The sequence below is a fragment of the Xenopus laevis genome, chromosome 4L (genome assembly GCF_017654675.1).
Source record: "Xenopus laevis strain J_2021 chromosome 4L, Xenopus_laevis_v10.1, whole genome shotgun sequence".
Taxonomy (NCBI): Eukaryota; Metazoa; Chordata; class Amphibia; order Anura; family Pipidae; genus Xenopus; species Xenopus laevis.
In genome coordinates, this window is record NC_054377.1 from 127,530,652 (window position 1) to 127,547,881 (window position 17,230).

A 17,230-nucleotide genomic window follows, 5' to 3' on the forward strand; every position below is an offset into this window, starting at 1 on the left:
GTCAAAAAAATGAAAGATTTGTGTTGTTTTAGTATAAAATTGAATTTTTAGGGGAAAAAAAATCACAATTTTTTCAGAATTTATTATACCACAAGGATGAATAAAGTCTGAATCCGAAAATCTGCCATCTCAGACCTGCTGTGGTTGCATATAAGTCAATAAGAGAAGTCAAAAAGATTATAGTTTCGTGCAGTAATCCGAAGTTTTCAGTTAAAAATGTGTGAAATTTTGAGTTTTCAGCCGTATATTCTGAAAAATTTGTAAAATTCGCATTTTTCAATTTTTTTCTGAATTTTTCCCAGAAAGGAAATTTTTCGGGAAAGTGCATTAATAAATAAGATGAAAAAACCTGTGTGGATTTGGTCTGAGTTTTATTCAGAAAATGAAATAAATTCAAACTTTAAAATAACCCCCCAAATGTTGCCATCTCGATCCTTTTTGAACTGGACACAGTTCTCAAGGGAGCAGAAAAAAATAAAATGGAAAATGGGGGTATTTATAATCAGGGGTTTCCTGTAATTGGTGTACATGCTAAAAATAAAAAAAAGAGTTAAAATGCTGGAGAATTAATGTTCACAGGGGATTAACCTGAGGTTTTTTTTTTTTTATAAAAATGGGTCAAAATTATGACTTAAAATGCAGGAAATGCTCCCACTGAAATGAATTGGAACATGAAGGGCCTGTAAATAAAAAGAAGTACAATCTGGGAAAAAATAAAAATTGGGGTTTGACTGTATTATTATTTTGCATATAGAGGGCATTTGAGCAGTTTTGCAGCAAGAAAATACCCATTTATTAGCCCATTCTCCCATAGAATTAGAAAAAAGCACATATCACAACTTTTTATTTGAATCCCATATTCTCTTCACTGGGTGTAACTGACACCACTGTGACATCACAGCCAGGATATTTATCAGTTTCAAAGAAGGATTTACCAATGGCATCACAATGAAAGGTTGAAATAGGGACACCACTGTGACCTCATGGCCAGGATATTTGTCAGTGACATCATAATGAGAGGTTGACATGGTAACATAACAGCTGTACAGCTGTAAACAAACCCTGCACCAGTTCAGTTTGTGCCTTTCAGTTGAAGCAGCAACACATACCTTCGCTGAAAGCACGAACTACAGAAGAAAAACACAACTTTTATCTTTTAACACCTAATCATTTCAACTGACAAAAGGTGAGTGACTTCTCTATATTCAAAAGAGATCTTAGATAATTAAGCTGACTTGTTATTTGCTCTTTTCCATAGTCCATTTTGTTCATTTACTATAGGCTTCTAGACACCACATTGGGTAAGGCTTTGAGCCATCCAGTTTATTTAAATGATCATGATACGTCATATTAAATGAATCTTTTTGAATAATGAAGGAAAACACAATTATAAACAGTTTGCCACTACACATTAAATACACATTACTTATATTTCAGTTCAAGCCCTTTTTATTCAGCCTTTGTTCTTATATTCTTATTTCCATGGTCATTAACCTACTTGTTTAATATTTTGGTTCAGATCTCCTTGAAATACTTTGGAAAATGGTGATATGTTGACTTTTATTTTTTTTTAACTCTATGCTCTTGTTCAGTAGGTATTATTTTTAATATTTAGGCCTACAATTAATATTTCACAGTAGATCTGGCTGAAAGTAGGTGACCATGAAATTACAGCCATCTTGCTATAGTAACTCCCTACACTGTCTACTCAGGTCAGTGGCGGATTAAGGACACGTGAGGCCCCTAGGCTACACTTTCCTCAGGGCCCTGTTCTAGGGTAGGGCTTTATGTTTTTTATAAAAAAAGCGACCGCCGTGTATATACGCTAGTGGTTTAAAGCTTAGGCAATGGCACATTACGCTAGCGTATTTACGCTGCAGAAATTATTTCACTGTCTGCAGGCTACAAAAATTATTACCCCGGACCTGGGGAATTTTTTAAATAAAAAAAAAATAAATTTCAGTAGAAAACCAAGGGGCCCCTACCACTAATGGGCCCCTAGGCTATAGCCTAGTTTAGCCTAGGCGTTAATCCGCCCCTGACTCAGATTGTTCTTGTTAGTTCTTGTTACAATCAATTTGGTGTCGTTTGGTGGACTTTTAAAAAAAAAAAATATATCTTTTTAAAAAAAAATATTATTTTTTTTGGTGAAAAAACTTGAATCAAATTTGATTCGAATTTGGTTCAAGTTTGCAGGTCGATCCTATTCACTCGAATTTAAAAAAAATACAATTCCGATTGGTCGTTTTTTTTCTCTCCAAATTTCAAGTTTACGGGAGTTTTTATAAACTCCCATAAACTCTAAAATTCAACCCTTGATAAATATGCCCCTAAAGGTATTTCAGTATAATTTAAATAGATTTCGAGACTTTTCTGTTAGACAATACTAATTAATAATAATGAAATTTAAAAAGCAAGAAGAAAATATCTCAAGAAGTATGGTAGATTAATATATTAGAAGGAGGTTAAGGAAAACTCAGATTCTGTCTTGTTATTGATGCCTTTGTATGTATTGTCTTCTCATATTTCTCTATTCCTTTTGCTCTTTGCAGTAACACATACATATTCAATATTATACGAACCAGAAGAATGAAGATACTTAACACCAATTTACTTAAGTGCATGATTATCATAGGACTCTGCTTACATTGTATTCATCCCGCATCAGGTAAGTTAAGAAATGACCACTGCAGTTAATGGCTAACTAATCTGCTCTGAGGGATATGTTTTGGGTAGGGATGCTTATCTTGAAAAATTACACCAATTTTAAAGGAGCTCCAACTACCCATTATTTATACGGGACAGGTATAATGTGGGGTTATAAAATCGCTCTGTCCTTCATTAGGATCTCAATATTTACAAATGTATGGACCATAGGGGCAGATTTACTAAAGGGTGAAGTGGCTAACGCTAGCGACTTTTAGCCAGCGTTGCCACCCGCAGGGACATCGGCAATTTACTAACGGAGCTGGCGTCTTCTCCTTTTTTCAGAGTGATAGCCTGCGAAAGTCCTAAAAAAATTTTTTTGTGTAACCGGTTTCCCCCATACATTTTCATATACATATAGAACATTAAGGGGCAGATTTATCAAGGGTCGAATTTGAAAAACTTCGAAATTTGAATTCAAAAAGACCAACCGAAATTAAGTCAAAGTTTTTTTTTTTTGGCCGAATGAGTCTGTTTTTGATCGAATTCGAAGCAAAGTTTTTCCCCAAAAAAACTTAGATTTTTCAAAGCCCACCAAATGACTCGAAATAGGTCCCCTATAGGCTAAAACAGCAATTTGGCAGGTTTTATATGGTGACTGGTCGAAGACGAATTTTTAAAGAGACAGTACATGATAAATTTAGTCGAAGTACAAATTCACCTCGACCTTTGATAAGTCTGCCTCCAACTATACAGTGGGCTCATGTGTAGGGCATTATAACAACTCTATTATCTTTATAAAGCTTCTCTGGACATGTGTAATGAAGAGGCATATTCATCAAGGGTCAAAGTTCGAATTGAAAAAACTTCAAAATTCGATTTCAAAAAGACCAACCAAAATTAAGTCAGTGTTTTTTTTGGTCGAATAGGTCTGTTTTCTAACCAATATCCGCATTCCACCGAATTTGAATAGTTCGAATCAAAGTAATAGCGCATTCGATCGAATTCGATTCTAGTTTTTCACAAAAAACCCCAAAAAACTCCAAATAGGTTCTAGGGGGTCCCCCATAGGCTAATACAGCAATTCGGCAGGTTTTAGATGGCTAATGGTCGAAGTTGAATTTTTTATTCGATATTATAATTTTCTAATTTTTTTCAAATTCAAATCTAATTTGGGCTATTCCCTAGTCGAAGTACACCAAAAATTGCTTTTCATTCGAAAATTCACCTCGACCTTTGACAAATATGCCCCTAATAGTAGAAATGTTTTTGCTGCAACATATAACATTAAGACGTGCATTCAACTTTAATTTTCCCGCCATATGTAAATTAACCTGAGCACAAGACCTCTAGCGAATTTGCGATAGGCAGAAACGCTAACCAGCGCAATTGCTTGCATTGCCGAAGTAACCCTAGTGAAAATTCACCAGCGTTGGAGCCCAGGACAAAACTCTACGTTAGTGAACTTGCGTTGTCTGGGCGAATTTTCGCGATGGGTGCGAATTGGACACTGGCGAATTTTCGGCGGTTAGTAAATATGCCCCAATAGAGACAAGCAGGGATAATAAGACTATAGTTGAAGATGTAAAGAAATGTACAATAAAGCTCACCCCAACACGTGGGCTAATTTATCAACACTGAAAATTTGCACATGGACAGAAACCCATTTTTTTCCTGATGAATGACAAATTGCTCATCGCTCACTGGTTGCTATGGATTATTGCCCAGGTATTAGTTTGCCCAGTGTTGATAAATGAGCCCCAATGAGTGCACTGGTATTAAAAGTTCATACAAGTGTTTTTCTGTGTAATTTGTGCATGAATGTGAGTGTGATGTGTGCATGAAATCTAGACATGTTGAAACTGATAGAGAAGGGTGAAGCAATGTGATAAAATGTTAATGCTCCTGGACATATACGGGGCAAGTATTGGATAAACTGGGTTAAGGCCACTAAATAAAAGGTGCACCAGCAATGAGAAGTTTAATTTATTCCCCTTTTGTTTTTGCAGCAAGCGCTACAAATAGAGCCCTCGAGAAGCAAGCTATCGCTGAAAATAATGCCAGTTATAGATCAAATATTGATGCAGCTATGGTGATAACATTTGTAGTATTAGGAGTATTTGGATCGTAAGTCTTTTCTCTTTATATAAAACATTATTTAGCTATAGCCATAGCCAAGTCATAAAGTTCCCAGCATTCTTTATTATTCTCTGCCTTGTGTTAAGTGCTTGTGATGCGTAATTAAAGGAAAACTATACACACAAAATGAATACTTAAGCAACAGATAGTTTATATCAGGGGTGCCCAAACTTTTTGCAACAAGGGCCAGATTTGGTGAGGTGAAAATGTGTGGGGGCCGACCATTCAGCCCGACATTCTTTGAACCATTAACATTAAATTACAGGAATCGAGTAATCGTAGCGAAATGATCTGCCACTTGGTCTCTACTGCTGCCTGTGTGCTGAAGGTGTTAGTAATAGAAACCTGGGGGCAGATTTACTAAGCTCGAGTGATGGTTCGAATTTTAAAAAGTTCGAATTTCGAGGTAAATTTTTGGGTACTTCGACCATCGAATAGGCTATATTCGACTTCGATTCGAAAGATTCGAATATTTGAATATTCGACCATTCGATAATCAAAGTACTGTCTCTTTAAAATAAACGTCGCCAAATTAAAGCTACCGAAGAGCAATGTTAGCCTATGGGGATCTTCCAGAGCAGTTTTCTACGTTTTTTTTTGGTCTGATAAAAATCGTTCGATCGATCGCTAAAAAACGTTTGATCGAGCGATTTATATTCGATTATGTTCGATTGATCATATACGGTAAAAATCCCTCGACTTCGAATATCGCAGTCGAGGGATTTCATTTCGAGGGTCGAATTTCAACCCTTAGCAAATCTGCCCCTTCCTGGCACGTAGTGGGGGGCCTTATTATTATTATTAATTTCATGATGGAGGCTGAGGGCCGTTGTAAATTCGAAAAAGGGCCTCACTTTGGACATGCCTGGTTTATATCATATTAAGGGGAAAATTTATCAAGGGTCAAACTGAAAATTCGAATTTCAATTTTTTTATGGCCAAAACTGTCAAGTTCGACTTGGGAATTGTTACAATTTGAGTTTTTTTTTTAAAAAAATTCGAATTCGATTTTTGAAATTTATCACACACTGGCCCTTTAAGTATTCGACTATTCACCACCATAAGCCAAATTGCTGTTTTAACCTATGGAAGACGTCCTGGGATCAATTTGGAATTGTTTGTAGCCCTCCTGACATTCACGTTTTTTTTCTGAGAAGAAAACCCGAATCGAGTTTTAAAACTAAAATCTAATTTGTTTCGAATTTGATTCCAATTTTCGGGTCGATCATATTCACTGAGTTTAAAAATTAGAATTTATCAATAATAATTCGAATTTCGAGTTCATGGGAGTTTATAAACACTCAAATGAACTCGAAATTTGATAAATCTGGCATATTAAAGAATCTTACCAAACTGGTCTATATATTTCAGTAAATCTTGCCGTTTTACATCTCTTGCCTTGAAACACCATTTCGTGATGGTCTGTGTGCTGCCTCAGAGATCACCTGACCAGAAATACTGCACCTCTAAGGGGCATATTTATCAAGGGTAGAATTTCGAATTGAAAAAACTTCGATATTCGAATTCAAAAAGACCAACCGAAATTAAGTTGAAGGTTTTTTTTTGGTCGAATAGGTCCGTATTCTGTCAAATTAGAATTGCACGAATTGAAGGAATATCGCATTCGATCGAATTCGATTTGAAATTTTTCCCCCAAAAAAACGCCCACCAATTGACTCGAAATGGGTTCTAGGAGGTCCCCCCATAGGCTAAAACTGCAATTCAGCAGGTTTTAGATGGTGAATGGTCGAAGCCGGATTTTTAGAGATAGTACATGATAAATATCGATATATCCAAAAGTAGCTCAAAATTCTTTTTTTTTTCATTTGAAAATTCACCTCGAGCTTTGATGAATCTGCCCCTAACTGTAACAGGATGGCCTAACATGTTAGGCTTCCCTTATTTTTTAAAATGGCATTTTTCTATTTAGGATTACCCAATGGCAAAAGCTAATAAAAAAGTATATTACAAGTATAGGATCCCTTATCCGGAAACCCTATATCCAGAAAGCTCAGAATTACAGAATGGCTGTCTCCCATAGACTCCATTTTATCCAAATAATCCAAATTTTAAAAACTATTTCCTTTTTCTCTGTAATAATAAAACAGTAGCTTGTACTTGATCCCAACTGAGATATAATTAGTCCTTATTGGAAGGAAAACCAGCCTATTGGGTTTATTTAATATGTAAATTAATTTCTAGTAGATTTAAGGCATGAAGACCCAAATTACGGAAAGATCTTTTATCCGGAAAACCTCAGGTCCCTATCATTCTGGATAACAGGTCCCATACCTGTGTTATGAAAATGGTTTATTTACATGAAGCAGGATTTTACACATGAGCTGTTTTAGGCAATATCTTTTTATATCTTTTTTATAGAGACATCACATTATGTGACGGGTATAGTTTTCCTTTAAGTGAACACTGATTTAACCAAAAGAGTGAGGCCCACTGGGTTTTTCCCCCGGCCTGGTCTGACCCTGACCATGTGTCCTGTATTATCATGGAGTTAATGGTTTGTTACTAGACCACCCTTTTTATGCCCCTCCAAGACTGCAAATGTTCTTCCCCTAGAGTTATTCCACTTGTTATGTTAGAGAGGGAGTCAATATTTGAACCTGATCATCTCAACAGATTGTTCCCGTCCCTTTTGCAGGTATCTCTATTACAGATTGAATAAGAAGAATGCTATCCATGATGAAGAAAAGGGCATAGAGGAAACAAAGCATACGGGCATAGAGGAAACAAAGCATACGTTCTGTTTATTTATAATCTTTTCATTGGTCTCATTGGTCTCAAAATACTGTACCATTGACTCGTTCAGACTTCTTTACAACAAATTAAGGAAAAAAGAACCAATATATGATGAAGAAAAGGCAATAGAGAAATCAGAGCCCAAGCCTAAGCCCTCAACACCTGCAACCACTTTGAGGTTTGTATCCATCTGAACTGACTACTTTTTCTTTGTTAAGGGGGTTATTTATCTCAATAGTTTCTGCTACAAACTCTGATCATTTATTATTACATTTTCCCAAAAATTTGCTTTGCGGGAAGAAATCTGATTTTCAGGGTTTTTTTCAGATTTTCCATCCGATTTTCAAAATTTTTTCAGATTTTTCCCCCCGTTAACTCCTATTTTTGCCCAAAAACTTCAGGGTATTGCACAAAACCCAGCACACACAAAAAAATCATTGGGACATCTCCCATTGACTTTTATGCCATATTGATTCCGTATTTTCTGATTCAGACTTTTCCCTTAATATTTGCATTCAGATTTTAGTAAATAACCCCCTATGTGTATTTTATGTCAAATAAGAGGTAAAAGGAAACAGCTTTTTGTGAATTCCATAATAGTAGCAGCTGTTATGATGCTGGCATTAGTACTTAATAGCAATTAAGGTTAAGCTATTTAACATGGATATACCTGAGGCAATTTAGATAGTCGAGAACTATGGGTCACTGTCCTTGCTTATTCTACCATTTATTATACGTCATATGCATTACTTAAAACAGCAGAATAATTTTTAATGTTTCTGTAGGGTTATGCCTGACACTGAGAAGACGATGATCAAAGCTACTAAGAAAACACCTTTGGCAAAAAAGTAAGCTGTCTTAAGATAAATTAATCTTATCTTCTTATTTACTGGAGTTCAGAATGATTTATACAATAATATTAGCAAAAAAACTGTTAGGCCAGAGGGTCAGAAAAACCCACCCTGTGAGTCTTACCCTAAGAGGCAAATTTATCAAGTTGTTAAGTTAGAGATCACCACAGTAAAATGTTGTCACTCTCTAGTAAATCCTATATGGGGATGTTAGAGACGTAATTATCTATGGGTAAAAGTTAGAATTCACTATTTAATAAATACACCTTTAAAAATCTCCTAAAATTTGTCTCCTAATCTGAACTTGCAACATTTTTACACAAATTGATATTTTACATTTTCGTTATGATATCACCTCCCAGTTACTGTCAGCTTCCCATTTTGCCTCATCCTGCAACTTTACTTGAAATAGACTTGCAATGGCTCTCCTAGAAATTGCAAAACAAATGGCAGGTCAATATGGATCAATTATGGCTTGATAAAATGCATTCCTCACAACACCAAATGAAAGACAATTCCACATTTGTTCATTCATTCATTCTCTTTCTTCAGGACTAAAGACAAGAAGGAGACAAAGAAGAAGAAAAAGGCTTCTTTGAAATTGGTGGACGAATCAATTAAAGGGGAGGCCATTGAAGTGCCTTCTATAAAACAATCCACAGATGAGCCAATGCAATCAGCTCAAAGCCCACAAATATTTACAATCCCTACAGAGTAAGTTTAAGCCTAAATTTTTGTTTCATGAATTAAGAACTGAATCTAGGGGGGTTATTTATCAAAGTCCGAATTTATCTCAATTTTTTCTGCTACAAACTCCGATCAAATCCGCTAGGGTCTTTTACCCTTATTTATTATTACATTTTCCCGAAAATTTGCTTTGCGGTAAAAAAAAAAATTAGATTTTCACTATTTTTTTTAGATTTTTTCATCAGATTTTCACAATTTTCATGATTTTTTTGGAATTTTCCCCCGAAAACTCAGAAAACCTTGGGGTATTGCACAAAACCCAGCGCACTTCTCCCATTGATTTATATGCAACCTCGACAGGTCTGAGATGCCGGATTTTCAGATTTGGACTTTTCCATCCTCGGGGTTTAATAAATTCCGAAAAATTCATGATTTTTTAAAAGTCTGATTTTATAAAAAAAAAAAAAAAATCACAAATGTTTCGTGATTTTTGCATTTGGAGTTTAGTAAATAACCCCCTAGGTGATTAAATAGAATGGAATTGAACTGCTCAAAGCCTTCAAATCTATTCCTTTTCGTGACTGTCAGGAATGTTCTGATTTTGACTGTTATCTGGAATATTTAATGGTTGAGAAAATATCCCCAATAATACAACTGCGTGTTAGCTAATCCATTCCAGTGACGAAAATCTTTTTAGAGTTTTGAATCCTGAAAAACATCATATTTCTTATATTTCTTAATTGTTTACTTAAGAAATGATTCGATTTATTATAAAGCTGTCACACTATACGAGTGCTGCTATTTAATTTCTGTAATATAATAATTTTGCAATGGCTCACCTATAAAATACAAATGGCAGGTCAATATGTATGAATTATAACTTGATAAGATGCATTCCTTACAACAGCAGATGAAAGACAATTCCACATTTGTTTATTCATTGTCTTTCTTCAGGACTAAAGACAAGAAGAAGAAGTTGACGAAGAAGAAAAAAAGGGCTTCTGTGAAATCTGTGGAAAAATCAATGAAAGGGAAGGCAATTGAAGTGCCTACTATAAAACAATCGACAGATGAGCCAATGCAATCAGATCAAAGCCCACAAATACTTACAATCCCTACAGAGTAAGTTTAAGCCTACGTTTTTGTTTTATGAATTAATAACTGACTCTACGTGATTAAATAGAATGGTTTTGAACTACTCAAAGCCGTGATAATTAATTCAAATATATTCCCTTCTTGACTGTCAGGAATGTTTTGATTAACTGAAAAAGAAAATAATATTTATGGATTTCTGATTTTGGGGGGGAGAGGGGTCTACGTGGGGTGGGGGTAGGTTTTTTTGGTAAAGGGTTGAGTTCTCCTTTAAGAACTGACTCTATGTGATTAAATAGAATGGTGTTGAACTGCTCAAAGCTTTGACAATTCATTCAAATCTATTCCATTCTTGACTGTCAGGAATGTTTTGATAAACTGAAAAAGAAAATATTTTGGGATTTCTGATTTTGATGCATAATAATTATGCACCTAGACTGTTATCTGGAATATTTAATGGTTGAGAAAATATCCTAGATAATACAGCTGCATTCCAGTGACAAAAAGTTTTTTTTTAGAGTTGTGAATCCTGAAAATGTATTTTTCTTCTTATATTTCTTAGTTGTTTACTTAAGAAAGCATTAGCTTCATTACAAAGCTGTCACTAAGGGACAGTCCACACAAGCAGATTCGGGGAGATTTAGTCGCCTGGCGACTAATCACGTCTTCTTTTTCTGGGCGACAATCTCCCAGAACTGCCTTCACGTGTCTTCCCGTCCGCTATAATGAAAAGTCGACTGCACTAAAGCACACGCAGCGCTTCTTTTTCCGAAGTTGCCTCACGCTTTAGCGCAGGCGACTTTTCATTATAGCGGACGGGAAGACACGCAAAGGCAGTTCTGGGAGATTGTCGCCCAGAAAAAGAAGACGTGATTAGTCGCCAGGCGACTAAATCTCCCTGAATCTGCTTGTGTGGACTAACCCGAAGTGCTGCTGTTTTATTTCTTTAAAATAATGTGTTTGGTGGTAATGTGTTTGGTGGTGCGAAGATGTTATTTTTTTTAATGAAAGACATGTGGCACACAAATTAAATAGTCCTTGCTTTAGGATATTTTTCACACCCACCAAAATACTTCTTTGGTTTCTCGCTCTAGGTCAATAATACCTTGACCCAATGCTCAAAAAATACCTGATAAAAGAGGATAAAGTTAGACTTAACAAAATCTTCATTTCTCTTGTTTAGAAGCGTCACCGTGATACAACCAGAACAGCAACCTACTGTACCACTTAGAGAGGAATATGTCCCACCAGCAAATATTCTCTCTATGGAACAAGAAAATGTGGCATCAGACAGTGTTTCGGTGTCACCAAATATTCCAGATTTTCACCAACCCGTTGTGAAAAGCAAGACAGAACCTAGCTCTAATACTAAATTAAAGCGGTAAGATGTTTAAGCTTCAACTTTAAAGCCCATAGCATTGGTTGAAACCATATTAGTCGAAGGTTTTAGCGCAGATAGTTCGATCGAACGATCGAAGGATAATTCCTTCGATCGAACGATAAAATCCTTCGAATCGAACGATTCGAAGGATTTTAATCCAACGATCGAAGGAATATCCTTCGATCAAAAAAAGTTAGCCAAGCCTATGGGGACCTTCCCCATAGGCTATCATTGACTTCGGTAGCTTTTAGATGGCGAACTAGGGGGTCGAAGTTTTTTTTAAAGAGACAGTACTTCAACTATCGAATGGTCGAATAGTCGAACGATTTTTACTTCGAATCCTTCGATTCGAAGTCGTAGTCGAAGTAGCCCATTCGATGGTCGAAGTAGCCCAAAAAAAACGTCGAAATTCGAAGTTTTTTACCTTAGAATCCTTCACTCGAAGTTAGTGAATCGGCCCCTAACTGTTTGTGGAGTCAGCTGTAGAATTTACTTATGCAATGTAAGGCAACATTTTTCATAGCAGTAATTGCCTATCGTTTGTACATCCAATTTACTCCACTGCTTATCAACCATTATTGATTGTTACATTTCATTTGAATGTCCAGGATAATAATTGTGACTTGGATAGACGAGATCACAGATGATGAAGATGACGAAGCATCAGCTCAAAAGATTATGCCAGAATGAGATTCCTGCCAGAAAGAGATTACATTTGTCAAAATCTATACTGTTTCGATCAAATAATTGATAATAGTTAATAATAATAAAAGAATTGAAGAACACATTAAAAATGGCTCGAAACATTTATTTTTGTAATTGCAAAGCGATACATATATTTATGTACTTGAACTGGGGGTGGTTTAGAATAAGCATGCAATTCTACAAGAAATATTGTTTGCAGTATGTGGTTGACACTGGAGTTAAAAATGAGGGAAATAATAATAATAAATAATAATAATGTTAGGATAGGATAGATTTTGTCCATCCAAGGTCATATTTATGATTTTTAGCTCTGGTGGTATGTTTGCTTCTAAGTTGAGTTTGAATTTATAAAGTACTGTAATTCAGAAACATATAGAAAGCCAACTGGTTATTATTATTATTAACATGTATTTATATAGCTCCAACATATTGGTTCCAAAGACACACTGTTTTTATGCAACAGCTCTCCAGTTTGCAATTTCAGCATTCTGGTTGCTAGGGTGCAAATTACCATAGCAACCATGCATTGATATAAATAAGAGACTGGAATGTGAATAGGATAGGCCTGAATAGAAAGATGAGTAATAAAAATTTGCAAGAACAATACATTTGTGCCTTACAGATCATTTGTTCTTTAGATGGGGTCAGTGACCCCTGTTTGAAAGCTGGAAAGATTTAAAAAATGAAGGCAAATAATTTAAAAACTATAAAAAATAAATAAAGACCAAAGGAAAAGTAGCTTGAATTGGTCATACTATAATATATTAAAAGTTAACTTAAAGGTGAACCACCACATTTCATCTATTAATGATAATATTTGCCCCTTGGACCATAGCTGTGGAATATTTTAAATGTAAGGGCAACATGAAGATTAGAGTTGTCCAGTTTAGGATCCTGTTGTAGTTAAAGTGAAACCCCCAATACCTCTACCAACACATAAAAGCAGTTGGCAGGCTAGGACTGGTACTTCAACAACAACTGAAAGGCCAGAACTGAATATGGGGGTCTGTTTTGTGTAGTGGGTTTTTAGTTATTTGGGTTTTTATTCAGCAGCTCTCCAGTTTGCAGTTTCAGCAATCTGGTTGCTAGGACAACCATGCATTGATTTGAATGAGTAACTGGAATATGAATAGGAGAGGCCTGAATAGAAATATGAGTAATAAAAAGTAGCAATAACAATATATATATGTGTGTGTAGTAGTGATGGGCGAATCTATTCGCCAGGCGGGAATTCGCTGCGAATTCCCACGATTCGCTGCCAGCGAATAAATTTGCGAAATCGCTGCGAAAATGCGCCTGTGTCAAAAAAAAATTGGACGCCAGCATATTTTCGCGAATTTCGCGGGAAATTCGCAAATTTTCCGGCAAAGCGAAACGGCACAACTTCGCCCATCTTTGTTGACAGTTGGAAAGAGTCAGAAGGAGAATGCAAATATATAAAAAAAGAAAAAATGAAAGCCAATTGAAAAGATGCTTAGAATTAGCCATTCTATGAAATACTAAAATGTAACTTTAAGGTGAACTATCCCTTTAAAGAAATATAGAAATATTCACACCCATATAAAAAAGAAGAGAAAAATCAACACCCATATAAAAAAAGCTGAGAAAAATTGTGATGAAATCAAAAAGATTTACTGTGGGCTTGGAGTGTTAAGCAGATCATTTACTACAGAAACCAGTAAGTGAAGTAAGAAAATGCAGTAATTTGGGACCAGTCTATATTATCGTACAAAGGAAAGTTAAATAATTGGGAGTGTCAAATGTTAGTGATATTTCTGTGTGGGCACTATGTTGGGATCTCTCCGCTTTATACGTCATTGCACTGAGTGTGCATGCTTTAAGTACCCAGCTGGTGGTTAATGAGGCTTGTGCAAAGGATTTTAGGCATAGCAATGCCAATAAGAGACCTGCGTGGGACTAATTTGTGAGACCTGTACCCTGTCCCTTTCTACATATTTAAAACTATCTGCCACCAGACCTGGCCTACAGTCGATAAAAATTCTGCTTGATGCGCTCCCACCCCACACGCATATTACTTGGACATGTGATTGGTTCCAAGACGTACCAGATTAAACAGGTTGCTTAACATTGAAACATTTGTTGTTTAATAGGTTGCGGGTATTCTGCATCACTCCCAGCAACAAGATATAGTGCCGAGTACCATCTACAGATTTTTTAAAATTGGGGCTTTCCTGCACAATTGCGTTGTCCTTCAGCAGATCTGATCCCATGAGAGACTTGGAATTATTTATTATCTGATTTTTTAGAAATATGTTACATAGTTAAATCAGGTTGAAAAAGAGACCAAAGTCCAACCCCTCCAAATGAAAACCCAGCATCCATACACACACCCCTCCCTACTTTCACATAAATTCTATATACCCATATCTATACTAACTATAGAGTTTAGTATCACAACAGCCTTTAAAATTATGTCTGTCCAAAAAAATCATCCAAGCCATTCTTAAAGGCATTAACTGAATCAGCATCACAACATCACCCGGCAGTGCATTCCACAACCTCACTGTCCTGACTGTGAAGAACCCCCTACGTTGCTTCAAATGAAAGTTCTTTTCTTCTAGTCTAAAGGGGAAGCCTCTGGTACAGTGATCCACTTTATGGGTAAAAAGGTCCCCTGATATTTGTCTATAATGTCCTCTAATGTACTTGTAAAGTGTAATCATGTCCCCTCGCAAGCGCCTTTTTTCCAGAGAAAACAACCCCAACCTTGACAGTCTACCCTCATAATTTAAGTCCTCCGTCCCTCTAACCAAGTTAGTTGCACTTAGTCTCTGCACTGTCTCCGGCTCATTTATATCCTCTTGAAGATCACCAATCATAAATAAAATCATTTACTAAGTAAATACACTATGTGAAAGTTCAATCTGATGTTTAAAACAGTTAAAATTGTTTGTATAATGTAAATGATCAGCTCACTATACCTTCTGCAAGATCTCCCATATCTCCCCTGCAGTTCTAGCTGAGGCAGTCATCTTGGATTTCACTGGCTTCTCCTACCTATATCTTCCCAGCCAACTGTAGCGCTGAAATCTCGCACATGCTCAGTTGAAATTCCTTGGTTGCTTAGCAACCCTTCTAAGCTATTTTCAAATCAGCCAAACTTCTGTGTTAGCTGCTGTTCAGTAGTGCTGCCTCCTTCTGGAAGTTAGTGTGTGCCCTTCATTTGCATAATAACATCACCAGCAGGGGACAAGATAGGGAAATCTCCTGATATTTCTAGTGGAGGAGTTTACTAAAACAAGGCATTCTGGGTAGAATACTCAAGGCAGTGCTACAATCTGAGCATGCTCCTGAAATGTGCATGTTATAGTCACTGTAAAGCCTTCCTCGGTAAAAGAACCCATTTGACAAAGGAAGGGATTTTTTAAAACCTGCAGTTTTTTTAAAAAAAACTATGGAGCAGTTTTACTAAAGGGGCGAAGTGACTAACGTGCGCGAAAATTCGCTGGCATAACTTCGCTAGCGTAGGAGATAGACTCTAGCAGTAATTCAGTCTCTTACGCCTGTCAAAGTTGCGCTCTGGCGAATGGACGTAACTACGCAAATTTCCTAAGATGTGGATTTTACTGAACGTTACCACTTGCGCCAAACTTGCCTTCGCCACCTCAGATCAGACGAAGTCCCAAAAAACGCTGGCAAAAGATCGAAAAAAATTTCTTGGGTACCCTCCTTCCCCCCTACATTTCCTTACATATGGCACATAAACTTTACACTGGGCTCATGTGTAGGTTAATATAACTCTATTTTATTTTATTAAGGTTTGGCGGGTAGTGTAATGTATTGGCTGCTACAAATACGTCCATTGAACTTTAACTTCCCACCGTATGCAAATTAGGCAATGCTAGCGCAACTTCGATTCGCTTGCCGCAGTAACCCTAGCGCTTCGCCAGCGTTCGTCGCCCTGGACACAACTTCGAATTTTAGTGAATTAGTGTTGTCCTGACAAATCTACACTTGGCGAAGTGTTCCGATGTGAGCGAAGCAGACGCTAGCACAAATTCGACGCTTAGTGAATCTGTCCATATATATGTAGTTTAACCCTTTCCCTGCCAGCCGTTTTGTCCTAGATGCGAACATCTACTGCCAAGCAGGTTTTAGATATTTTGCACTCTTTCACTTTTAGGCCCCTTCCTGGGGCGGTCTTTTAGTTTACCCAGGAAAACAATATATTGTTTTTTTCAGGACAACCTGAACTTTCAAAATATGCAAGAATTTTGGTGTAATTCTACTTCTGTAAAAAAATATAGGCTTCTAAGTGTCCAATAAAATGAAAAAAATCATGTTTCACAAAGAACAATCACATATATCAGAAACATTATTTACTTTATGTATGAGAAAACAGCTGATTTGGAAAGGTCTGTGTCTCCTGAACGCGGCAATACCAAATATATATAGTTTTATGGAGATTTCTCACTTGTATAGATCAAAATCTAAAAGCAGTACACTAGCAAATGTCCAAAGCACCGCTCCCCAAACGGCATACTTCTGATTTCAAGGCCAAACATTCCACTAACAGTAGGTTTACCCTAGAAAACTACCCATTATTAGAAAGAACAGATTCTGGTGAATCAAAAATGGGTAAACATATCGTTGTACTCCAAACTCCCAAGTTGCAATTGTTTCCTAAAGTTATAATGTTTTATAGAAATTGGTGAATTTTTTGAAAAATGACCTCAAAGCTTCCAATCTACAGAATCGTATCTCCCACACATCATTAGGTATCAATGTAAAACACCCCAAATATGAAAGCCTGGGATCCACTGAACAGTTTGATGCCCAATATGTATAGGTGTACCCAAGCACGTGACATATAGGGGCCCTAAACTGTAGACACCTCATTTGAGCTATCAGTTCTGTAATTCCAGATACTGCAAAATCAGCACATTTGCATCGTTTTGGGGTGGGGTAAAAGTAAAAAAAATAAGTTCATCCCAGAAAACCATATATTTTCGGA

At 36.5% G+C, this 17,230-nt stretch overlaps 1 protein-coding gene and 1 long non-coding RNA gene across 2 annotated transcripts; both read left to right on the forward strand.

Moving 5' to 3' along the window:
- Positions 1-1,101: 1,101 nt before the first annotated feature.
- Positions 1,102-4,770, forward strand: LOC121402860. Its single transcript, XR_005966828.1, has 3 exons — positions 1,102-1,186; positions 2,553-2,668; positions 4,656-4,770. It is a non-coding gene; the product is annotated as an uncharacterized LOC121402860 (long non-coding RNA).
- Positions 4,771-5,597: 827 nt separating this feature from the next.
- Positions 5,598-12,240, forward strand: LOC121403163 (protein mel-28-like). The gene is made up of 7 exons (XM_041591065.1): positions 5,598-5,653; positions 7,442-7,717; positions 8,325-8,387; positions 8,943-9,104; positions 10,032-10,199; positions 11,353-11,550; positions 12,159-12,240. The coding sequence occupies exons 1-7, from the start codon at positions 5,598-5,600 to the stop codon at positions 12,238-12,240; spliced, it is 1,005 nt and encodes a 334-aa protein (XP_041446999.1).
- The last annotated feature ends 4,990 nt before the right edge of the window (positions 12,241-17,230 follow it).